At 40.3% G+C, this 23,659-nt stretch overlaps 2 protein-coding genes across 3 annotated transcripts in view; one reads left to right on the forward strand and one right to left on the reverse strand.

Annotated features, from left to right (window-relative positions):
- Positions 1–23,659, forward strand: part of LOC142100820 (adenosine deaminase domain-containing protein 2-like) — a 1,209,653-nt gene that overhangs the window by 1,017,187 nt on the left and 168,807 nt on the right. The gene's annotated exons all lie outside the window — the stretch shown is intronic.
- Positions 6,278–23,659, reverse strand: part of LOC142100818 (tumor necrosis factor ligand superfamily member 10-like) — an 84,369-nt gene continuing 66,987 nt past the window's right edge. The window contains exons 2-5 of one of the 2 annotated variants that reach the window (XM_075184651.1): positions 21,251–21,412; positions 18,176–18,212; positions 9,938–10,039; positions 6,278–8,603 (exon numbers count right to left, since the gene is read on the reverse strand). In XM_075184651.1, the coding sequence (XP_075040752.1) occupies positions 8,137–8,603; positions 9,938–10,039; positions 18,176–18,212; positions 21,251–21,412 (768 nt within the window). In that variant the 3' untranslated portion in view covers positions 6,278–8,136. Of the gene's footprint in view, positions 8,607–9,937; positions 10,040–18,175; positions 18,213–21,250; positions 21,413–23,659 lie in introns of both variants that reach the window. The other variant, XM_075184650.1, reaches the window with a different exon arrangement.

Consider the following 23,659-nt stretch of genomic DNA (forward strand, 5'->3'; position numbering starts at 1 on the left):
TAGGTAATGATCAAAGGTGGTTTAAATAGGGAGGGTTGCCTGATCATCCAATTAATTAAAAGCAACAGGTACTGAAGGATTCATAATGGCTGCACATGTGCAGACCCTCAGGATGGCGGACGGCCACGATTCCTGAACACAGGAGAAATGGCACTCACAGTCCGGTGAGTGACACTGTGCCATGCTGCTTTTGCTCCCCCCTTCATCACCCTGTGCCATGCTGTTTTTGCTCCCCCCTTCATCACCCTGTGCCATCCTGCACCCCCCCTTCATCACTGTGCCATCCTGCTCCCCCTTCACTCTGTGCCATGCTGCTCCCCACCCTTTAATCACTATGTGTCATGCTGCTCCCCCCCTTTCATCACTCCGTGCCAAGCTGCTTCCCCCCCTTTCATCACTCTTTGTCTTGCTGCTCCCCCCTTTCATCACTCTGTGTCTTGCTGCTCCCCCCTTTTCATTACTGTGTCATGCTACCCCCCCTTTTCATCACTTTGCCATGATTCTTCTCTCCCCTTTTATCACTGTTGTATGCTGCCGCTCCCCTTTTCATCACTCTGCTTCTCCCCCCCTTCATCACTCTGTGTCATGCTGCTTTTCCCCCTTCCTGCTTTCCTCCCCGTGCCTCCGTTCCTTTTCTTACCTTCTTATTGGTTTCTTTCTTCTGTCTTCTTTCTTGCTCCACTCTGCGCAGCTCCTAAATAAATTATACCGTCACACCCGACATTCAGTGTGAACAGAGCGGGTGGAGGAGGTGCACCACGATCACGTGAGTATTATTATTATTATTTTTTTTTTACTTTTTTCACATTTTTTTTTTAAAAGTACCTGCTCCCCCCACCAAAGAAGAAGGGAGCCATCAGGGGTCGGGGCCTACCGGGGTATACCTCAGCTCCTGACTTTGATAGCTGGGTGGCCCTGGTTAACGATGCTGTGGGACATGAAAGGTTTACGTATGAATCCCGAAATTATATGCTAAGATACTATAAGATGTGGGCCAGATATGCAAAGTCAAGATATGCAGTGCAGTCCTTGGCTGCAGATTTCGATCCTGATTGAGGGTCTATTTACTCATTATCTTCTTTGCCCTCCCACAGAATAGATGCCTAACTCCTAGTTGTTGCCGACCAGAGCACTTACTCCGCAACTTTCCTATGGTTAGCTCAGTTCCCCTATAGCAATGAGGACAATTGAAGTAGAGGGATATAATTAATTTAATGCACCACATTAATGATCTGTGGATAGCAGCCTACTTTGCACTGTTTGTTATGTTTTACTTTTTACATGCATATTTATCAAGTGTGATTTTAAATGTACACTAGAACTATGCTTTGTTTTGTTCACTTTTTTTTTCTGTACTGTATAAAAAATTGAATAAAAATATTTGAATTTTAAAAAAAAAATAGCTAACATTTGCCAGGTCCATTTAATTGCAGCACATCAGAGCTGCAAAATTATTGTGAATGATGCATGGCTGCAGTCAACAAGATTTTCACATTCCCATATGTAATCTTAAACTTCTGTGCAATACAGCAAAACACAAATAAAAAAAAAGGTGTTTTAAACAGCCTATAGGGACAGACCCAAATTTAAGGGCTACTTTATAGTTGCCAAGACCACCCTGGCCTGCTATATATCTCATACTTGCCAACTCTCCTGGAATGTCCGGGAGACTCCCGAAATTCGGGTCAGAGCTGGCAAATCTCCCGCATCTCGCTGCAGCCACCGCTAAATGGCACGATTCAGCCAGAATCGCGGAATAGACAGTCCTCTCTCCTCCGGCTCGTGTAACACTGCTGTCGAGTGGGCGGATCTGTGTTAACCGACGCGTTTCAACCCCGTCTCTGGGGTCTTTGTCAAGGCATCCGTAATTTATACACGGTGAAGTGGATATATGTTTCTTTGGATAAGGGATTAAGGAAGAGTGGTTTGTTTGTTAGTTGAAATACTAATTCGATACATTTATCCTCTCTTTTCTAATCTCCACGGATTGCAATATTTGGAGAGTTTATAAAAGACAAAATTAAGTCCTTCCATAGGACATCTGCTTCTCGATATCATCTGTAAAGAAGATTATGTGATTGGACTTATAAGAAGTGTTTGATTCACGTGGACATTTTATGGACTTTTCTACTCTGTGGTGAACTTGTTATATGCGCCTGTATACCTGTATTGTATTATTTGTGATAATTGAATGTAGTGGCATTTATTGAGGTATTAGGCAGCTGTGACAGGGAGCCCTTTTTTGATCTTTCCCTTTTTTATATGCCATTGGTACTGAATGCTGGGTCCAAACCTTAGAAACAGCAGGGAACCGATTAGATTTTGTGTCTAATCTGTAGGTCACAGGGATAGAGAAGTTACCAAGCAGGTTTTTGAAGCAAGTGATGTTTATTTGCTCACCATGGTTAAAGGTACCGGGGAGGAGGTCAGATGAAACATGAAGAACAATTTTCAATACAAGTCAGTGCTGCTTTTATACAGATTTGAACACAGCCTAACAGGGTAAGCCAGCCCCCTTGAGGTCTGAGCTATTTTTCGAATCAGGATGCAATTTGTTCACCCAAACATGGATTTACATGCAATGCAAAGCTAACAATATTTACACTTATCTGTGATATCCTAAAACTTGCTGTGATTTCCTGCATCTTATTTTGGACATAGGAAATCTGGGGTGCAAGAGGGGGTTGCCCACATTGTGTGCATTTAAGCCTTAAGCCCAGATAAAATAGCATAGCATTTGATCATGTTAGGACTGACCAGAATGGGAAGACTTTGGCGTGAGTTGGTCAGCTTAACATATATTGCAATATGTGGAACTAACATTCCATTTTTAATATAGAACAGTACTTGGTACAGCATTATGTGTTTGGAGCGTGCAGAGTATCCCTGTTTTCTTGTCTATACAATGTGGGCAACTCCGTCTTGCACCCCAGTCTCTACATGGTGAGTGCAGAGGATCTATGTCTGTTTTTGTTTATACAATGTAAGTACCATGACTCTTGCACCCCATTCTTTACATTAATTAATTCCAACTTGTGTCAGGTGAGTCCCAGGCCTCCCATGGCTGCTATAATATATATATATATATATATATATATATATATATATACACACACACCTCAGAAATCCTGCATTTCCTCTAGCAAAGATAAAACAAACAAATTTCTTCCTCTGGTGTCAGCAACATACCCACAATATCAAAAATAAGTACATTTGCAATTATATAAATAAGCGCCCTGCACTATTACCTTTAAATAAATGTATACCATAAGTTATTTATAAGTGATCCAGCCACAGGTTCAAATGCCAGGATGAGGTCAGGATCCAAACAGGAGTATCACAGAAACCAGCAGCAGCAACGACAAACGAACTGGCACTAGGCTGATGGAAAAGGCAAGACACAGGTGATCACTATGCAGATCAGATGATGAGAGATTAATACTTTGAAGGCAAGGAGAAACTGTCCAGGTATAACAGCAGTACCTCTGGTAGCACACTAAAGAGGAAAGTCGACATGCTGGGTAACCTGTTCTAACTGCTTAAAAGGACCAAATGCATTTGCTGTAAACTTGTTAATGGTGTGATTGCCCTGTTTTGGGTAACAAATTGGCTAATCAATCGTTTGAGTCCTAGTATTACCATTTTACACTTTTGGTGACCTATTCATTTGCTGTAGAGCTCGCTATACAACCCTGCAGCTAAATGTGGTGATTGCCAGTTTTTCGGTTCCTGAAGTTAGCATTTGACACTGAGTGGCCAGGTAAAATCAACATATGCTGTTAACTTTAAGGGTCAGAACAGGTACTTCATGCTGCGGTTGGCCTATTCTAATTACTGGACCAGCCACTTAACTCTTTTACTACCAATAACACAAAATGTACCTCATAGTCTGTCCCAAGCTTAGGTGGCCAATGATATAGATTTTATAGTGCTTTTTTCCCTCTCTCATTCCCATGTGTCATAAGTTTCCCAGTGATAGCAGGAAATACCAGTGACATCATCCATCATCTGTGTTTCCTACATGAGAGATGATTTCAAACTAGCAACCTCTGCCATGGTGCCCCTAGTGGTAGATTATATGTTCTACCACAGAGCTGTGTGTTAACAAATACCATACCAAAGCACATTGTATCTTTTGATTTGATTTTATAAACGGACTAAAAATCTCTAAAAATGATGGAACAATGTTTTGCCATTGAAGTGTGTATGCACTCTCGACCAGCAGTGTAGCAAATCTCCATAGAGTTAACAGAGTCATAATCTTTTCAGCAGATGATTATGACAGATGAACAGCACAGATCTGAAGGTAAATCATGTAAAATCGTGAAGGTGTGTACTCGTGAATCGGCATGCTGATAGGGACTTTCAGTCATAGGTAAAATCATTACCGATATCGCACCAGGAGAAATTTTCTGTAGTGTGTCCCCAGCTTTAATTATTCCACATATTAAAGTGCATGGCATAAAGTGCAACTGTCTCACAGGCTTTTCCACCTAGTATTATAGCAATCAATAAAGTCAAAACTGTTTAATGTTCATGATTAAACCCTAAATAATAAACCAAATTCATTTTTAAAAAAATGATGTCTTTCCTCAATGCAAAACACACAACTTCAGGCTGGAGTGGTGGATATTTTCTTCACGTAGGAAATAAAACCAGTGCAAGAAGAATCTTGATTAGTATCTCAGTGGAACTGTCTTACTGTCAACATTTTTTGTCAGCCCTAACAATCACATATCCAATGCAAAATTGTGATTCAAGCTGTTATTAAGGATTTATAGTTTGCCTCTCTCAATTTACCATCACATGACCACTGAGGTAGGTATGTGACTGACTAGCTCTCACTCTGAGATCAGGTATCATTCTCCAAGCAAGAAGCAACAAATAATGTTTCCATTTGTGAGACAGATTTTTTTACACTGACAGCCATCTACATCTGCCAAACAAGTTGTTATTGCAAGTGTACAAATCAGTTGCACGGTACAAAAAGCTGTTTAAAAAAGTAAAAAAAAAACAAACTATTTTAAAAAATCTATCTTTAATAATGGGCATCACTTAAAAGTACACTTAGGTCTTATTCCAGACAGGATTCAGTTAACTTGAGTGAGTGGGTCCATGTTTCAAGTGACGCCCAAATACACCAACATTCCTCCTCTGCCTATTTATATTGAGGCTAACAAGGGTTTAGCACAGACCATCCCAGTCATTGCTCCACCTTGATTGCAAGAAGGTGCCCCCTTTGGCCTGCATATAAGGAGCAGTGATTGTCAATCATGGTGAGAAAGGATAGCATCATCATCATCAGCTATTTATATAGTGCACTAATTCCACAGCGTGGTACAGAGAACTGACTCACATAAGTCCCTGCCCCATTGGAGCTTACAGTCTAAATTCCATAACATACACACACACAGACAGACAGACTAAGGTCAATTTGAAAGCAGCCAATTAACCTACCAGTATATTTTTGGAGTGTGGGAGGAAACCAGAGTACCCGGAGGAAACCCACGCAAACCCAGGAAGAACTTACAAACTCTACACAGATAAGGCCATGGTCAGGAATTGAACTCATGACCCCAGTGCTGTGAGGCAGAAGTGCTAACCACTAAGTTGCAGTGCTGCATCAGGCAGGTACAGGTATTAGACATGGTGCAGTAAGGAGCCTGCAATCTGGGATCAGGGGAATGTCCTGGATGTGACAAGAGTGTTGGGCAGTGGAGAGGAGTGAGGGTGTTAGGCTCGGTACACAGTGGAGGTTCTTCAGCCGATTATTGTGCCAATCACCCGATAAATGACTGTATAGCCACAAATCTCGCTAGTGTGTATAATCACACATTGAACGACAATCATTTCAAAGTGCCAATTGTCGTTTCAATTGGTTGCTCGTACTGTTTAATAATCTTGTTTCAATCACTTTCCAATCATGTAGTGTTTATGCACTCACGATCACAATCTCTATAGAGTTTACAGAGTTATGGTCTTTTCAGCCGATGCTGGCAATGAACATGTCCTGCTGACTAAATGTAGAGATTACTGTATATGGAATAGTTTGTTTGTTCGTTCTGAGACTAGTTAATTAAAGGCGGCACTGAATTACCATAATAAAAGGTGGACGGAATCAATGTTTCAAGTGGCACCTGTGTAATTATCAAGTACAATTTTATGCTACCCTTATCCTGCCCCATCTTTCCCTTGATTTCTGACCTCCACCCTGTTTCAGAAATGTTTTTGCAATTGTATTAAACAAATACTAAGTAATAAGTTTGTAACAAAATAGAACCGAGTCTTATAAAGTTTATTCATAAAGTACAAAATCCTTCATATACGAGAGCAGCAAACTTGCAAACAAATTTCATATTTTGCTGTATTTTTCCACACAACTATTGACACCACAATTATTGAAATTACAGTATTAAAATGATCAAAGTAATTACACAGAATTAACAATTAGAAAGTCACATATGAAACAATGTATATTTCATATGAAATATGTGACTGCCTCAAATGTAATGTGTCTTTAAACAAACTCATGATGTGCAGCTATATGCAGGTGAAAGTATGCTGCCTTTGAAATCACACATTGCTCCTTGACTGTATATTCAAAATGAGTGTCTAAATGCCAATCATTACTAGACCTTGACACTAAGGGGTATATTTATTAAACTGTGGGTTTGAAAAAGTGGAAGTGTGGCCTATAGCAACCAATCAGATTGTAGCTGTCATTTTGTAGAATGTACTAAATGAATGATAACTAGAATCTGATTGGTTGCTATAGGCAACATCTCCACTTTTTCAAACCTGCAGTTTATTAAATTATTCATTAAGATATGAGGCTACATTTAATCATAAATCTAAAACTAAATCCTGCAATGGCACTTGATTTCTTCATGTACAAAAATGTAAGTTGAGAGCAGGAAAAAAATCCTTACTTGATTTAGCCTGCGTATTTCAGGTCCCTTTTATTAGTATTATGTTTTATTTCTTTTATTGACATTGAGGATGGGAAGTTTGCACAATAACTTTATTTTTATCCCATGTATTTTTTCCTTATTATTTTGCTATTAACAAAAATCACTGGTGTAAAATATAAGAAAAGAATGAGATTTTACAGTGTTGGCGGTATATTTACTAAACTGCGGGATTGAAAATGTGGAGATAACCAATCAGATTCTAGCTATCATTTTGTAGAATGTACTAAATAATTGAATTTGATTGGCTGCTATAGGCAACATCTCCTCTTTTTCAAACTTGCAATTTAGTAAATATACCCCTTAATCTTTTTCTTCTACTTTTTTACTGGATTTTGAATTGATTACAATTAAATGAAAATAATCAAACACTGCAGCTGTAACAAAACAGAATAGCCTTCACGGCATTAAAGATACTTCCATTTTGATTGGTCATAGGCATGCACCCACAGGTCAAAGTGATATTGAAGTTGCCCAAAATAATAATTTGATCCACTAAAGCTTAACTATTGTTACCGACAATGCCAGTGAAACAGGGGAAAAACTAGCAGTGATTTTCGAGGTGGACAGGCAAAATGAAAAGGTCCATAACAACATGTTCTAAGACTTAACAACAGTTAACAATATCTTCTGCATGTTCTGGAAATGCATGACAATCATGCAATATATCTGTTAACTTACTCTTCTGTGGTATTTGCTTATATCCATTTGGATTGGGCTACAAAGATACTTTTACATTCCCTACAACCGGTTAAATGAAAGGCTCAACTTCTTGCAAGTTAAAGTCCCTGATATTATGTATATGAAATTCAAGTGATTTGAATGTCCATTCTACATACAGTATTTTGTTTTAATAGAAACTGCAGAAATGCTGATTATCTTCAAATAACTCTCACGTTTCCAGTAGAAGTTGTATGATAAATTCTATAGCAGAAGCTCCTAAATGCACACTACGATTCACTGACAGGTATGATTCCAGTAGTATGATGTTATCTATTTCCCTTTACTGCATAAACCAGTGATTGTACACTTTCATGTAATTATGAAGTTATCAGTGTGAAACTTGTAATTTTCTGTAATGCAGGAAGAGTATACCATGACTGAAACATCAACAAGTAGTTTCCTTCCTGGAACCTTTAGACTTTATGTTGAGTTTCCTGTGGGAGTTTCATGCATCCAGTCTGAAAGCCCCAAAGAAGCTGGAAGTTTCATCAGCATAAAGCATATCAAGAGAGGAAACTGTTACAAACACCTCATCCCCAAACCTCAACTCAAAAATGCCTGCCTGGTGCACAGAGTGGAGTCCGTATTGTGCATTGGGTGCCCAGCACTTTGTTCCAACCCCTTTGAGAAGCAAAATTGGTGTAGCATAGGCTGTTTTTTTATTTACACATTGTACCAGCTGCTGTCCTAAATTAGTGGACTTTTGGTCCTGAGGATTACTGGGATTCTGGTTCTGAGGGTATCGGAAATAAATTTGAGAATAAACATAGTATTTTCCATCTTGGAGTATTTTGAGATGGCCATCTTGATAACTCATATTCTGCATATGGGCCAAGGGGCTATTATAATTCCACTGATGGATAGGGTGCCGGCAGGATTGTGAAGCGGCTTCAAAAGATTTATCGTCTTGAGCTGCTGAGAAAATCAAAATAATCATGAATTATATTTGCTCCATGTTATATAGTCTTCCAAACCCAGTATGACTCTACTGCCAAAGATGATTTGAGAGGACATCGCATAGTTCAAAAAACAAGCATTGTTTAGATAATAGTAAGAGAAAATATTTCACCCCATTTTACCCTTCCAGTGAAATGAAACAAGAACCGTTCTTAAAGATCAAGTAAAGACATTATTTGACAACAATATATAACTGTTTATCTTTAACAAATTATGTCCATATACTCTTTTTCACTCCTCTACAAGGAGGTGGTATACTTGCTTTGAAGAAATGCACTGTGTGATCAGGTTTACATACTGTATATAAATGTGCAGTAGCTTAGAAAGTAGATGCCAAATACTGGTGGCTAGTGTAGCAGACAGAACTCCAAATCTGATGGCTAGTGTAGAAAATTAATCCAATTCCTGGTGGCTAGTGTGAAAAGTAAATCCCAAATACTAATGGCTAGTGTAGAAAAATTAATCCAAATCCTGGTGGCTAGTGTAAAAAGCAAATCCCAAATACTGATGGCTAGTGTAAAAAGCAGAACCCAATATGTGCTAGTGTGCAAATGATATTCCCAATCCTAATTCGCTACTGTAGGATCCTAAAAAAGATCCCAAAAACTGATGTTTGATGTACAAAATAGAACACCCATCCAATAACTAGTACAGAAAGCAGACCTCCAATTATGCTAGCTAGTGAACAAAACAAACCCAAGTTCTGTAGCTAGTGTAGAAAGCAAACTCCAATTGAGGAAACAAATTGCAAATCATGGTGTCTAGTGAAGAAAGAAGACCCCCAATCTAGTAGTTTTTGTGAAACTAAAACCCCAGTTATGGCGGCTAGTGTAGAAAGCGTTCCCCAGCCAGACCTCATAATTAACCCATTCAGTCATAGTTATCATTCTTATGGGATATGTACTCTACACTAGCCACTAGGATTTGACAGTGAATGGTTGATAAAACAGAACACATTCAGACACATGCTTCTATGTGCATAATAAACATAATTAGAGTAATAAACTTGGGGATATATTTATTAAACTGCGGGTATGAAAAAGTGGAGATGTTGCCTATAGCAACCAATCAGATTCTAGCTGTCATTTTGTATAATGTACTAACTAAATGTAAACTAGAATTTGATATCATGTGTAAAATGTAAGGAAAGCTTGGTTTCACTTGATTCGTGCAAATTCACTTTTCCTGCTATTTTCTATTGTCTCTTTTAATTACAAAAATTACACATGAGGTTAACAACTAAAAAGCATGAAGTCTGGTACACATACAGATATATTTGTACAATTTACCTGTAAGGGAAATTTCTTGAAGTATGAGATGAGCCGATGTCTTTGTAAAGAGTCCTCTTGGTAGCATTACACCCGAGTTGTTTAAGAATTTTTTTGCTGTTTCTTGAAATACCGAAAAGAAAAACATGTTATAGGGGCACAGCCTCCGTTACAGTCATTCTGCCCTTTCTTCACATGGTGGAAGCCACAATGCTTTATTTACAGAGAGCAAAAGGGCAGAGGCACAATTCAAAATTCTCTTTGGTGTTCCTCTATTTGTACAGATGCATCTAGATTTCTGCCAAAGAGCAAGGGTCTCTGCGAGCAAGATAGTGTTTGCAGAAGTGCAACAGGGCCAATGGGAAGAGCTGGGTAGAGAAAGGTCGTTCCTTGGTAAGTACAGTTTAGGCACCAAAGAGTTTGGAGCTGGCCATTCAGTGCCTTTATACCTCTAGGTCCACAGAGGTAATGGCTGTTATGATCGCAGTGAAACATTTTCTGACAACTGTGTTTCTGGGACATTATAAAGTGTGACAATTAATAGTTGTATTATATAACATAATATAACAATTGAACTATGGACAAACATTCAGAAAAGTATTTAACAGCAATGAAAATAACACACGCTTGTGATTGGCTTCTGGTGACTGGTCGTCATGGGGATACTTGGCTTTACTCACTCAGCCAGATTGTCACTCACCGGACTGTGAGTGCCTCTTCTCCCGTTGTTAGGAACCATGGCCGCCTGCCATCCTGATGGTCTGCGCATGCGCAGCCTCTATGAACTCTTTAGACCTGTTGCTTTTAGTTAATTGGCTGATCAGGCAACACTCCCTATTTAAAGCACCTGTGGTCAATACCTCGTTGCCTGATCTTGGAGTCTCATTCCCTGTGAGTCTCTGAAGGTGTTCCTGTGTTTCATCGTGTCTTCAGCTCCAGCTGATTCCTCGCTACTGCATTACCGGTTTCCAGACCGCTTCAACTCTCCTGTGTTTCATCGTGTCTTCAGTTCCAGCTGATTCATCGCTACTGCACTGCCGGTTTCCAGACCACTTCAACTCTCCTGTGTTTCATCGTGTCTTCAGTTCCAGCTGATTCATCGCTACTGCACTGCCGGTTTCCAGACCGCTTCAACTCTCCTGTGTTTCATCGTGTCTTCAGTCCTAGCTGATACCTGACTACTGCATTGCCGGTTGCCAGACCGCTTCAACTCTCCTGTGTTTCATCGTGTCTACTATACCTGCTGACCTCCGCAAGAATCATCATTGCTCCTCTCGTGTTATGTTCTCTGTCTGTGTGCTTCACAGATACGGATTACGGCTACCACTCTCCTGTGGTCTCTACTCGTGTCGGCGTTCAGCCGCTCAGCTATCCCTGTGTTTCTCTCGTGACAGCCTGCTCAACTGAACCGCGGTATGCTTATCTTTTATTGACTTTACCAGTTTATTGCATATCCGCTTGGACTGTGTTCTGCTCATCTACGGAGTCCTCTATCTCACGAAGTTATATATGCTATTGACTTTGTCTCATATGTCCTGGATCTCAGTAGTGACTTTGTATCTCCAAGCAGCGCTAGTCATTTGCTATTGTATTATATATACCATTGGAATCAAGTTCCTTGTGCTCTCCGTGTTACCTTCGATGCTCCATTCATCTACCCTAGTGCCTATACTCACCTATATATGCAGTGGTACAACTTGCTATACGCAGACCACTGACTTCCCCGTTACCTACTTGCACCTGGAACCTGTCCCATCATTACAAGCAGTGGTACAACTTGCTGTACGCAGACCACTGACTTCACTATCTCCTATCTATCCCTGGACATTCCTCTCACTATAGCAGTGGTACAACTTGCTGTACGCAGACCACTGACTTTCCTCACGTCTTCACGTCCATCAAGATCCTCGTGTTCATATTGTTTTACTCATAACCTGTTGCTGCTAGTCATAGACTTTCCTCTAGCATCCTCTCACCATCTGCTGATTCTCCTGTTCCACTAGTCACCCTGCTACCAGAAGACCACTGTGTGCATACACTACTCTGGTAAGACTACATCTGGTGATATCCTGGGCAAAGACTCCTAGTGCCCGTGACAGTAAGATCAGGCCATGACAGACCCAGGATCGGAACCCTCAGCTAAAGAGATGCTGCAGTATCTGGTTACCCGTATTGAACAACAGGATGGTCGCCAACAACAGTTGCTGCAATGTTATCAGACTTTAGCCTCCCAAAGAACTTCTGTGCAAAATACCGCAGCAACTGTTGATACTCCTGTGTCATCACCTGTTTCCCCAGTGCCATCCCAGGTGTCTACTGCTTCCACGATACACCTGCCTACTCCTTCAAAATATGATGGAGACCCCAAAACATGTAGGGGTTTTTTGAATCAATGCTCTGTCCATTTTGAGCTTCAACCTCACAATTTCCCTACTCATCGTTCTAGAGTGGCCTATCTCATCTCCTTGTTTTCCGGACAGGCTCTTGCTTGGGCTTCCCCTCTATGGGAAAGAAATGATCCATTGCTACAAGATAGTGCCAAATTTATTTCCACATTTCGAAGTGTATTTGATCAACCTGGTCGTGTTATATCTGCTGCATCCAGCATCCTCCGTCTACGCCAAGGATCTCGCACTGTAGCTCAGTACGTCATCCAATTTCGGATACTAGCCTCTGAACTTCAGTGGAACACTGAGGCTTTGATTGCCGCCTTCTGGCAGGGGCTTTCTGATAAAATTAAAGATGCACTGACCTCACAAGAATTACCTTCTTCCTTGGAGGATTTGATTTCTCTTTGCCATCGTGTGGACATGAGATTTCGTGAGAGAGATTCAGAAAAAACAACTTCCCATAAGGCACCTCTTCACTCAGGACCTCAAGTTCGTCAAGCTCCATCTCCAGTAATACCTATGGAGATAGGTCGCTCCAAATTAACTTCAGAGGAAAGAGACCGAAGAGTAAAAAATAGACTCTGTATCTATTGTGCTGATTCTACTCACATACTCAACTCATGTCCTAAAAAGTCGGGAAATGCCAGACCCTAACTAGTTCTGGAGAGGTGAAGTTAGGGTCTCTGGAGTCCTCTCCAAGTTCCACGAAATTAAAAGGTTGTGCTTTTGATGTTACAATTTCCTTAGCTACCAAATCTTTTGTGTCCCAAGCACTTATTGATTCTGGAGCTGCAGGAAACTTTATTTCTAAATCCCTCGTGAATCAATGGTCCCTACCAGTGGTTTCTTTAAAAGGTACCTATTACCGTTACTGCAATCGATGGATCACGTATTATTAATGGTCTCATTACTCAGAGTACGTCTCCATTAACTCTCCAAATTGGAGCCTTACACCAAGAAAAAATTTCATTTCTAATTCTTCCTGTTACTACCAGTCCTATTGTTCTAGGCCTTCCATGGCTTCAACTGCATTCTCCTCAGATTGACTGGAACACTCCTCAAGTTATGTCTTGGGGCCCTGAATGTCATCATCGTTGCCTTACTCAATTTGTTCCACTCAAGATACAGCAATCCTCTATTTCACCGTGTCCACCGGGTCTTCCTCCTCAGTATGCTTCCTTTTCCGATGTATTTGATAAGCTTCAGTCTGAACGTCTTCCTCCTCACCGTTCTTGGGACTGTCCGATTGATCTTCAACCTGGCAAGACTCCTCCTAGGGGTCGTGTGTATCCACTTTCTTTACTGGAGACTCAAGCTACATCTGAGTATATCAAAGAGAATCTCCAGCGAGGATTTATTTGACCTTCTTCCTCTCCCGCTGGAGCAGGATTCTTCTTCGTATAGATGATCGTGGACTCAACGCCATTACCATCAAAAATCGGTATCCCATTCCATTAATTACTGAGCTTTTTGGTCGCATCAAGGGAGCCCGGATCTTTACCAAGTTGGCTCTCCGTGGTGCTTATAATTTAATTCGAATCAGGTCCGGTGACGAATGAAAGACAGCTTTCAACACCAGAGATGGGCACTATGAGTATTTAGTTATGCCCTTCGGGTTGTGTAACGCCCCCGCTGTTTTCCAGGGTTTCGTTAATGAGATCTTCCGGGACTTGTTATATGTTTGTGTCGTCGTCTATCTGGACGACATATTAATCTTTTCCCAGGACCTGCCTTCTCATCATCAACCCGTGGCAGAAGTCCTTTCCAGACTCCAAAAAAATTTGTTATTCTGCAAGTTAGAAAAATGTTCATTTGAGTTGCCCCAGATTCCATTTCTGGGATATATTGTCTCCGGAGTCGGCCTTCAGATGGATCCAGACAAGGTGAATGCTGTATTACATTGGCCTCAGCCAACTACTCTTCATGCAATTCAGCGTTTTTTAGGTTTTGCTAATTATTACAGACGCTTCATCCAAGATTTTTCCTCGATTGCATCTCCTATTGTGGCCCTAACCCGTAAAGGGGCTAATACGAAACAATGGTCCTCCGAGGCCCTTCAAGCTTTCCAGTTTCTCAAAGAGTCCTTCTCCTCCGCTCCTGTTCTTCGACAGCCTGATGTGACGCTTCCCTTCTTCCTAGAGGTAGACACCTCTAATGTTGGCTTAGGAGCCATTCTATCCCAAAGATCGGAGCAACAAAAATTCCATCCTTGTGCCTTTTATTCTCGGGGTCTTCTACCTGCAGAGAAAAATTATACCATTGGGGACAAGGAGTTGCTGGCTATAAAAGCAGCATTAGAGGAGTGGAGATATTTGCTGGAGGGAGCTCGCCATCCTGTGACAATTTTTACAGATCATAAAAATTTGTCATATTTACTGTCTGCTCAATGTTTGAATCCTCATCAAGCAAGATGGTCTCTTTTCTTTTCTCGTTTTGAACTTATTATAACCTTCAAACCAGCTGCTAAAAATAAAAAAGCAGACGCCCTATCTCGGGCATTCGTGACGTCCTCAGACGTTGAAGATGGTCCTAACCACTCAATATTAGATCCCAAATGTGTTTCTCTGGCCGCTTCATCCACTAAGGTGCTACCGTTTGGGAGAACTCTCGTGCCTCCATCCCTTAGGAAAAGAATCCTGTCGTGGTTTCATTCTTCACGTTTTTCTGGACATGCTAGTGCACGCAAGACTTTCGAAATTCTTTCTCGTAGTTACTGGTGGCCTTCCATGAGGAAAGATGTCAAAGATTTTGTGGCTGCCTGCGAATTGTGTTCCCAGTTCAAGACCTCCCGCAGAACACCGGCGGGTCTACTTCAACCATTACCCATTCCTTCCAAGCCTTGGACCCATATTAGTATGGACTTTGTTACTGATCTTCCTCCTAGTAAAAAGTGTAATACAATTTGGGTAGTGGTAGATAGATTTTCGAAGATGGCACATTTTGTTCCTTTGACCGGTTTACTTTCTTCATCTACCCTGGCTGATCATTTCATTAAAGAGATTTTTCGTATTCATGGATGTCCTTCAGAGATCGTTTCAGATAGAGGGGTGCAGTTTGTTTCCAGATTCTGGCGAGCCCTTTGTAAGACCTTGGCTATTCGATTATCACTCTCATCCTCCTACCATCCTCAATCAAACGGACAGACCGAGAGGGTCAATCAAGATCTTGAGACTTTCTTAAGGATGTTCTCTTCAGCCAACCAAGATAACTGGGTCGATTTGCTTCCATGGGCTGAATTCGCCCATAACAACATGTATCATGAGTCATCTTCTAAAACTCGTTTTTTTGTGGTTTACGGTCACCATCCGTCTTTTCCGGAATTTCCTGCCCTCCCGCCCACCCAAGTTCCTGCTGTAGAGACTGTTTGTCAGACCTTCAAAAATATTTGGTCTCAGGTCAAAACCTGTTTAAAGAAGACATCTGCCAGATATAAGTCCTTTGCAGATAAAAAGAGACGGGCTATTCCACCACTTAAAATTGGAGATCGTGTATGGTTATCAACCAAAAATATTCGTTTGAAGGTCCCATCTATGAAGTTCGCTCCTCGTTTTATTGGTCCATATAGGATCATTCAAGTGATAAACCCAGTTTGTGTTAAACTTTTACTTCCTAAGAACCTTCGTATTTCCAATGCCTTCCATGTGTCATTGCTCAAACCTCTCATTATCAACCGTTTCTCTGCTCCTCCTTCAGCACCTCGGCCAGTTCAAGCTCTTCAAGAGGAGGACTTTGAAATCACACATATATTGGATGCAAAAATTTCGCGAGGTGTTCTTCGTTTCCTCGTTCATTGGAAGGGCTTTGGCCCTGAAGAGCGTTCATGGATTAGGGCTGAGGATCTCAACGCCCCAGCTCTTCTAAAAAAGTTCTATTCCAAATTTCCGGGCAAACCCGGTTCCATGTGTTCTGTGCTCACCTTTAAAAGGGGGGGTACTGTCACTCACTGGACTGTGAGTGCCTCTTCTCCCGTTGTTAGGAACCGTGGCCGCCCGCCATCCTGATGGTCTGCGTATGCGCAGCCTCTATGAACTCTTTAGACCTGTTGCTTTTAGTTAATTAGCTGATCAGGCAACACTCCCTATTTAAAGCACCTGTGGTCAATACCTCGTTGCCTGATCCTGGAGTCTCATTCCCTGTGAGTCTCTGAAGGTGTTCCTGTGTTTCATCGTGTCTTCAGCTCCAGCTGATTCCTCGCTACTGCATTACCGGTTTCCAGACCGCTTCAACTCTCCTGTGTTTCATTGTGTCTTCAGTTCCAACTGATTCATCGCTACTGCACTGCCGGTTTCCAGACCGCTTCAACTCTCCTGTGTTTCATCGTGTCTACTATTCCTGCTGACCTCCGCAAGAATCATCATTGCTCCTCTCGTGTTATGTTCTCTGTCTGTGTGCTTCACAGATACGGATTACGGCTACCACTCTCCTGTGGTCTCTACTCGTGTCGGCGTTCAGCCGCTCAGCTATCCCTGTGTTTCTCTCGTGACAGCCTGCTCAACTGAACCGCGGTATGCTTATCTTTTATTGACTTTACCAGTTTATTGCATATCCGCTTGGACTGTGTTCTGCTCATCTACGGAGTCCTCTATCTCACGAAGTTATAGATGCTATTGACTTTGTCTCATATGTCCTGGATCTCAGTAGTGACTTTGTATCTCCAAGCAGCGCTAGTCATTTGCTATTGTATTATATATACCATTGGAATCAAGTTCCTTGTGCTCTCCGTGTTACCTTTGATGCTCCATTCATCTACCCTAGTGCCTATCCTCACCTATATATGCAGTGGTACAACTTGCTGAACGCAGACCACTGACTCCCTGTTTCCTATTGGCACCAGTTACAAGTTTCCTCACTATAAGCAGTGGTACAACTTGCTATACGCAGACCACTGACTTCCCCGTTACCTACTTGCACCTGGAACCTGTCCCATCATTAAAAGCAGTGGTACAACTTGCTGTACGCAGACCACTGACTTCACTACCTCCTATCTATCCCTGGACATTCCTCTCACTATAGCAGTGGTACAACTTGCTGTACGCAGACCACTGACTTTCCTCACGTCTTCAAGTCCATCAAGATCCTTGTGTTCATATTGTTTAACTCATAACCTGTTGCTGCTAGTCATAGACTTTCCTCTAGCATCCTCTCACCATCTGCTGATTCTCCTGTTCCGCTAGTCACCCTGCTACCAGAAGACCACTGTGTGCATACACTACTCTGGTAAGACTACATCTGGTGATATCCTGGGCAAAGACTCCTAGTGCCCGTGACACAGAGCTAGTGGGCAGGCAGATAATTTTTTAATTGGGTTTCTTGATTGTTTACTCTTTACTTGGACTACGACAGATCAAGAAATATATTTTATTTAATTTAATAAACCTAGGGTTTTGAGGAGTTATATTCAATTAAATAATATTTAAAAAAATGTGTATGTTATACTATTTTGTATAATGGGTAAAGGTCTAAGTTGCCACTTCAGGGGTACCAATCTTGTTAATTATCTCGATCCTCCAGGAGACATAGTGTAAAGCTTTTTTGTGGGGCAGCCGTTCCTGTGAAGCCAGGGATTGATATGCAAATGAATTCACAAGCTGAATTATTTTTCTCATAGGACTGACCACAAGATATTTCCTTATGTTTATATTTCATACCAGCTTGCTAAACTACATGGCATATTTTTTTTATTACAATATTTATTATACTTACAAACATCAATAAAAATCAATAAAAGCATACACTATCAATCAGAATAAGGGCAACATTAAATATCTGGGTAGATTGGTAGCCTTAGTGATGATCATTTTTACAATGACACTTTAATGGTGATAGGAATCTAATAAAAAAAAGAGAACATGCCTTCCAGTCTACTCACCTCTCCTAGCTGTTTTCTGTATAGCGTTTTCTGTTACCTACAAGTGAAAAATAATAGATGTCAGAAGCACAGATAAAAAGATGGAGGCCTCATTAAAACTGTGTCCTTTAACTAAGCATTTACTTGTTATAAGGTCATTGCAAAATGTAATCCCATCACATTTTACATCAGGTTTTACTATCGGGACTTCTACTGAGGAATAATGTTTGCAGATATACTTGATTTAAACCTGTTAGAATTGCTTTGAAAGATAGCAAATAATTACATCCATACCTCCATTTATCATGTGCAGTGCACTCTGAGAAGCAGAAAAACTTAAGAAAAGTAAGGCAAAAGAAAGGAGTAAGTTTTCTCCTGAACAAACCATGTTACAATGCAAGGGGTGCAAATTAGTTTATTATTTTGCACATAAGTTAAATACTGTCTGTTTTTTTCATGTAGCACATAAATACTTGATAACTTTATTTGTACACTTAAATTTAAAGTTGATCTAGGGCATGCCCTACCGCAACTATAAATCTGCCAGCACATTTTAAATTTACACCCCCTTCCAATGCAATATGGTTTTGCCAAGGTGCAATGTTACTAATTTTTTTTTTACTTTACATTCCTTAATGAATCAGGTCCAATGTGTCTTTGGGTGTTCACAGTATTCCCCTATTTTTATGTTGTGTCTGTTTCTACAGACATGTACACAGTTTAGCAAAACGTGAGATTCAAAAATGCATTTGACTTTTGAGTACAAATGCAAAAACAAGATTTCGTTTTACTGTATAGGATAATTTAATTTTCATGGGGTACTTCTATATTTACAAAAGTGGAAGCTGCTCAAATCAATTTATAGGCCATAACAGGTGCTTGAAAGGGTGGGGTTATCCTGCAAGGAACATGCACACAAAATTTTTTCCCCCAGCACACTGCTATAGCCAGGAACAGATCTGCCATTTCTACTGTAGATAAAAATGCAAAAGTCTTTGTTGCACACATTTGCAAATGTATGTTTAAGCCATCCGCCACGCCAAGGTGCTTTTGCTAATAGGATGGTCCTACTCTAAACAATGAGAGTCCCATATATTTGGGCCATACATATGGGTTTTTAAATTGAGAGCCAACTTACCAAAGAGGTACCCCAGAAGCCTCCAAACAGCTGAATTGCTGTTTGGAGGCTTCTGGGGTACCTCTTTGGTAAGTTGGCTCTCAATTTAAAAACACATATGTATGGCCCAAATATATGGGACTCTCATTGTTTAGAGTAGGACCATCCTATTAGCAAAAGCGCCTTGGCGTGGCGGATGGCTTAAACATACATTTGCAAATGTGTGCAACAAAGACTTTTGCATTTTTATCTACAGTAGAAATGGCAGATCTGTTGCTGGCTATAGCAGTGTGCTGGGGGAAAAAATGTTGTGTGTATGTACTTATATATTTGTAGGCTTTTTCACTATTTTGCAGGAACTAGTTAAAATAATGTCTTTAGACTTAAGCGCCATCACCCATGATTTCAGTGGGACACCTTTTGCGACATCCAGGAGCATTTAAAACGTAAATGCATTAATGTGCAGCCATTAAATAATGTACATAAGCTATCAACATATAAACTTGTGTACTTGATGAAAGTGGTTATATCTTCTCTTCTAAAATGACAATACAGACAAACTGGCCCTCATTCCGAGGGACAATACCAGGTTTTAAAGATTTGTCACTTGAATATGTCCCTATTTTTTAGAACTGACTAACTGTACAAAATTTTACTTATTGAGCATGGTAGAATGTTTTTTGCCAGTCCTCAGGTCCCCATAACTGCAGATTTTCCAGGTGACAAGTGAAACAATTAGTGAAACCTGTGGATTTGTTACAATGTATCAGTTAGTAATGAATACACCTGTGCTCCAGCAAGGAGATACGGAAAACATGCCCTATTAGGACTCCCTGAGGACTGGGTTTGGGAAACCCTGTTCTAGGATTTATGACTTTTTGCAGCAGAATGACCCAATTAAAATGTTGACAACTTTGCCTGCCAATACTTGACATTTATTTGATATCTTAAGAATTAAAAAGTATAGAATTGAGGAGAAAATGTGCAAAATTTTAAATTGGCAGTAATCCATACATATTTCTACAAAGCAGATCAGCCGTGTAAATACAGAACTAATAAATACGTGTTTAGAGTTACTGCAGCATAAAATAAAAATGAGGCCGCCGACATGCTGAATTCTGGGCCAGTATTGTCACATTTCACATGTATATTTACAAGCAGTTATTTTCAATTACAACATTCCACGGCAAGCAATCGGTACAAAATTAGCCATGGGCTGATTCACCCAAGCCCCAACCCGATCCATCAAACCAAACTTACATTTGTCACTGTCATGTACAAAAACTACTAAACCGCGGGTTTGAAAAAGTGGAAAGCAACCAATCAGATTCTAGCTGTCATTATGTAGAATGTACTAAATAAATGCTAACTAGAAACTGATTGGCACTTTTTGAAACCCGCAGTGCAGTAAATTTACACCTAAGCTCCATCCCTTTCTGATGCCAAAAGTCTGGACTATACCATGCAAATCGGGAGTGTTTGGGGATGGGTGCTTGCTTAAAGACAATGATGTGGCATAAAAGCATATACTACTCATATATACTGAAGTGTACTTTCTATGCTATTGTAACTGTAGTCGCCCAACTCTTTTTCTCTATGTACTATGTTCTCACCACACCATTCCTTTAAGAGTAGCTTACTTAAACCTATAGAAGTTTTTTTTCCAAATTCTCCTACATCCTCCTCACTAGCAGAACAATAGTTCTGAGGTGACGGCCACAAATATTTGAATCTGGAAAGACCACAAGTTGATGGAATTCAACGTGTTAGAGGTATTCTACATGACCGCAAAACTGCGAGATCAGTAGGACCTAATCTTTCTGCTAGTCCAGGAGTGAGTAGAGAATACTACTTGCTGTGCAGTATTGCTTGCATACAAACGCATACTACTGAGGAAAATGGTGCGATTCCAACTGAAGGAAAAGTTATATAGTTGACAAAGTGGAGAAATTCCATGGAATAATGCCATGTGTACTCACCCGTGTTACATATGATGCAATGCTTCTGGCAAGCTTTTGACATGACTCACTCAGTATCAGCCCATCCCTCTCAAACTCCAAGGGATCGGATATATCTTCCATCCTGTTGATAGTTTGAAGGCAACGGAGCTCTTCTGACATACCCTGAGTTTGTGCCTTCAGCTGGGAGAGATAAATGCAAAAATCATTTGGTCTCCTACCCCCATAGTCAGCAAACAAATACATAATTATGTGCTGTCCTAATAATATAATTTCAACATTATTTATTTGAGCTGGCTACAATGGTGTTAAAAAGGTTTTGCCCCCTTCCTGATTTCTTCTATTTCTGCATAGTTGCCACCTTTAATTGTTTCAGGCCTTCAAGCACAATTGAATAAAAGACAAAGACAACCTCAGTAAACATAAAATACAGTTTTTAAATGGTCATTTCATTTATTGAAGGAAAAAAGTTATCCAACACCAACTGGCTCTGTGTGAAAAAGTAAAAAACGTTAGTTACTCATTCAACCAATGAACCAAACTGAATTTATAATTGGGTTCAATTAGACTAGACAGCCAGCCCCATTGAATCTAAGCATCACTTAAATAGTTCCTTTCCAGCAATGTGAAGTTGGCTAAAAGGTCACAATAATCAGCACAGTATGCTGTGATCAAAAGAAGTTCCAGATGAGATGAGAAATAAAGTTTTTTTTAAATATATCAGTTTGGAAAGGGTTACAAAGCCATTTCTAAGGCTCTGGAACTCCAGCGATACCAAAGTGATTGCAATTATCTCCAAATGGAGAAAACTTGGAAGAGTGGTGAATCTTCCCAGAAGTAGCCAGCCAACCAAAATTCCTCCAAGAGCACATCAACGACTCATCCAGGAGGTCACAAAAGAACCCAGACAGACATCTAAGAAACTGCATGCCTTGCTCGCCTCAGTTAATATCAATGTTCATTATATTACCATAAGAAAGACTTGTCATAATGGTATCTATGGGAGAGTTATAACGTGAAAAACACTGGTAACCAAGAGGAACATAATGGCTAATCTTATATTTGCCAAAAGACACACTGATAACCCCCAAGCCTTTTGGGCTAATGTTCTGTGGATCGATGAGTCAAAAATTATAACCTTTTGGAAGACATGGGTCCTGTTACATCTAGCATCAAGCTAACAGCATTCCACAATAAGAACATCATACCAACAGTCAAACATGGTAGCCTAATGCTGTGGGGCTACTTTGCCTCTTCAGGACCTGGGCCAATTGCCATAATTGACGGAATCGTTAATTTTGCTCTATACCATAAAATTCTGAGGGAGAATGCCTGGCCATCAGTGAACGGAGGCTTAAACGCAATTGGGTTATGCAGCAAGACAACGATCCAAAGTACAAGAGCAAGTCCACCTCTCAATTGCTCAAAAAAATCTAAATTAAGATTTTGGAGTGGGCTAGTCAAAGTCCTGATTAAAATCCAATTGAGATACTGTGGCAGGACCTTAAATGGGCATTTCATGCTCAAAAACCATCCAATGTGGATGAATTAAAGCAATTCTGCATAGAAGAGTTGCCAAAACTTAATCCACAGCAATGTGAAAGACTGATCTCCAGTTATCGGTAGTGTTTGGCTGCAGGTGTTGCTGCTAAGGGTGGCGCAACCAGTTAAGTTTAGGAGAACAATTAATTTTTCACATAGGTGTTATAGGTGCTGGATAACTTTTTTCCTTAAATAAAGAAATGACCATTTAAAAACTGTATTTTGTGTTTACTCAGGTTGTCTTTGTCTTATATTCAATTTTCTTTGAAGGTTTGAAACAGTTAAGGGTTACAAATGTGCAAAATTAGAAGAAATCAGGAAGGGGGCAAAACGTCTTCACTCTACTGTATCTCACTGACATTTTAGTAGTGCATTTGTTGCTGGGGTGATATTATTTAAAAACCAATATCTGGGACAGTTTGCTAACTGTCAGATGAAATTGAACACCTTGTGGCACAGAATGCTCTACGCAAGCAGAAAGCATAATCAAAATACAGTACTTTTGTACTAGAGAGAACTTCCCCCATTTGTTTAATTCCTAATCCCCATATATAAATCTTTATGTCATCTATTTGTTCCTGTATGCAAGTGTATACAACATAAATTGTAAACACATGTACAAATATATATTCTCAATGAAGTCTCATATATTTACTAACATGCTATATGTAAATGTCGTAAATTATGTTTTATCAACCTGTATGTATTGATAGCTTGCCTTTGCTTCATACACTCATCAGCCACAACATTAAATCCACTGGCAAGTGAAGTGAATAACATTGATCATCTCTTAACAATGGCACCTGTCAAGGGTGGGTGGTATATATTAGACAGCATGTGAACAGTCAGTTCTTGAAGTTGATGTATTGGAAGCACGAAAAATAGGCA

The sequence above is a fragment of the Mixophyes fleayi genome, chromosome 9 (assembly GCF_038048845.1).
Source record: "Mixophyes fleayi isolate aMixFle1 chromosome 9, aMixFle1.hap1, whole genome shotgun sequence".
In the NCBI taxonomy this organism is placed as follows: domain Eukaryota; kingdom Metazoa; phylum Chordata; class Amphibia; order Anura; family Limnodynastidae; genus Mixophyes; species Mixophyes fleayi.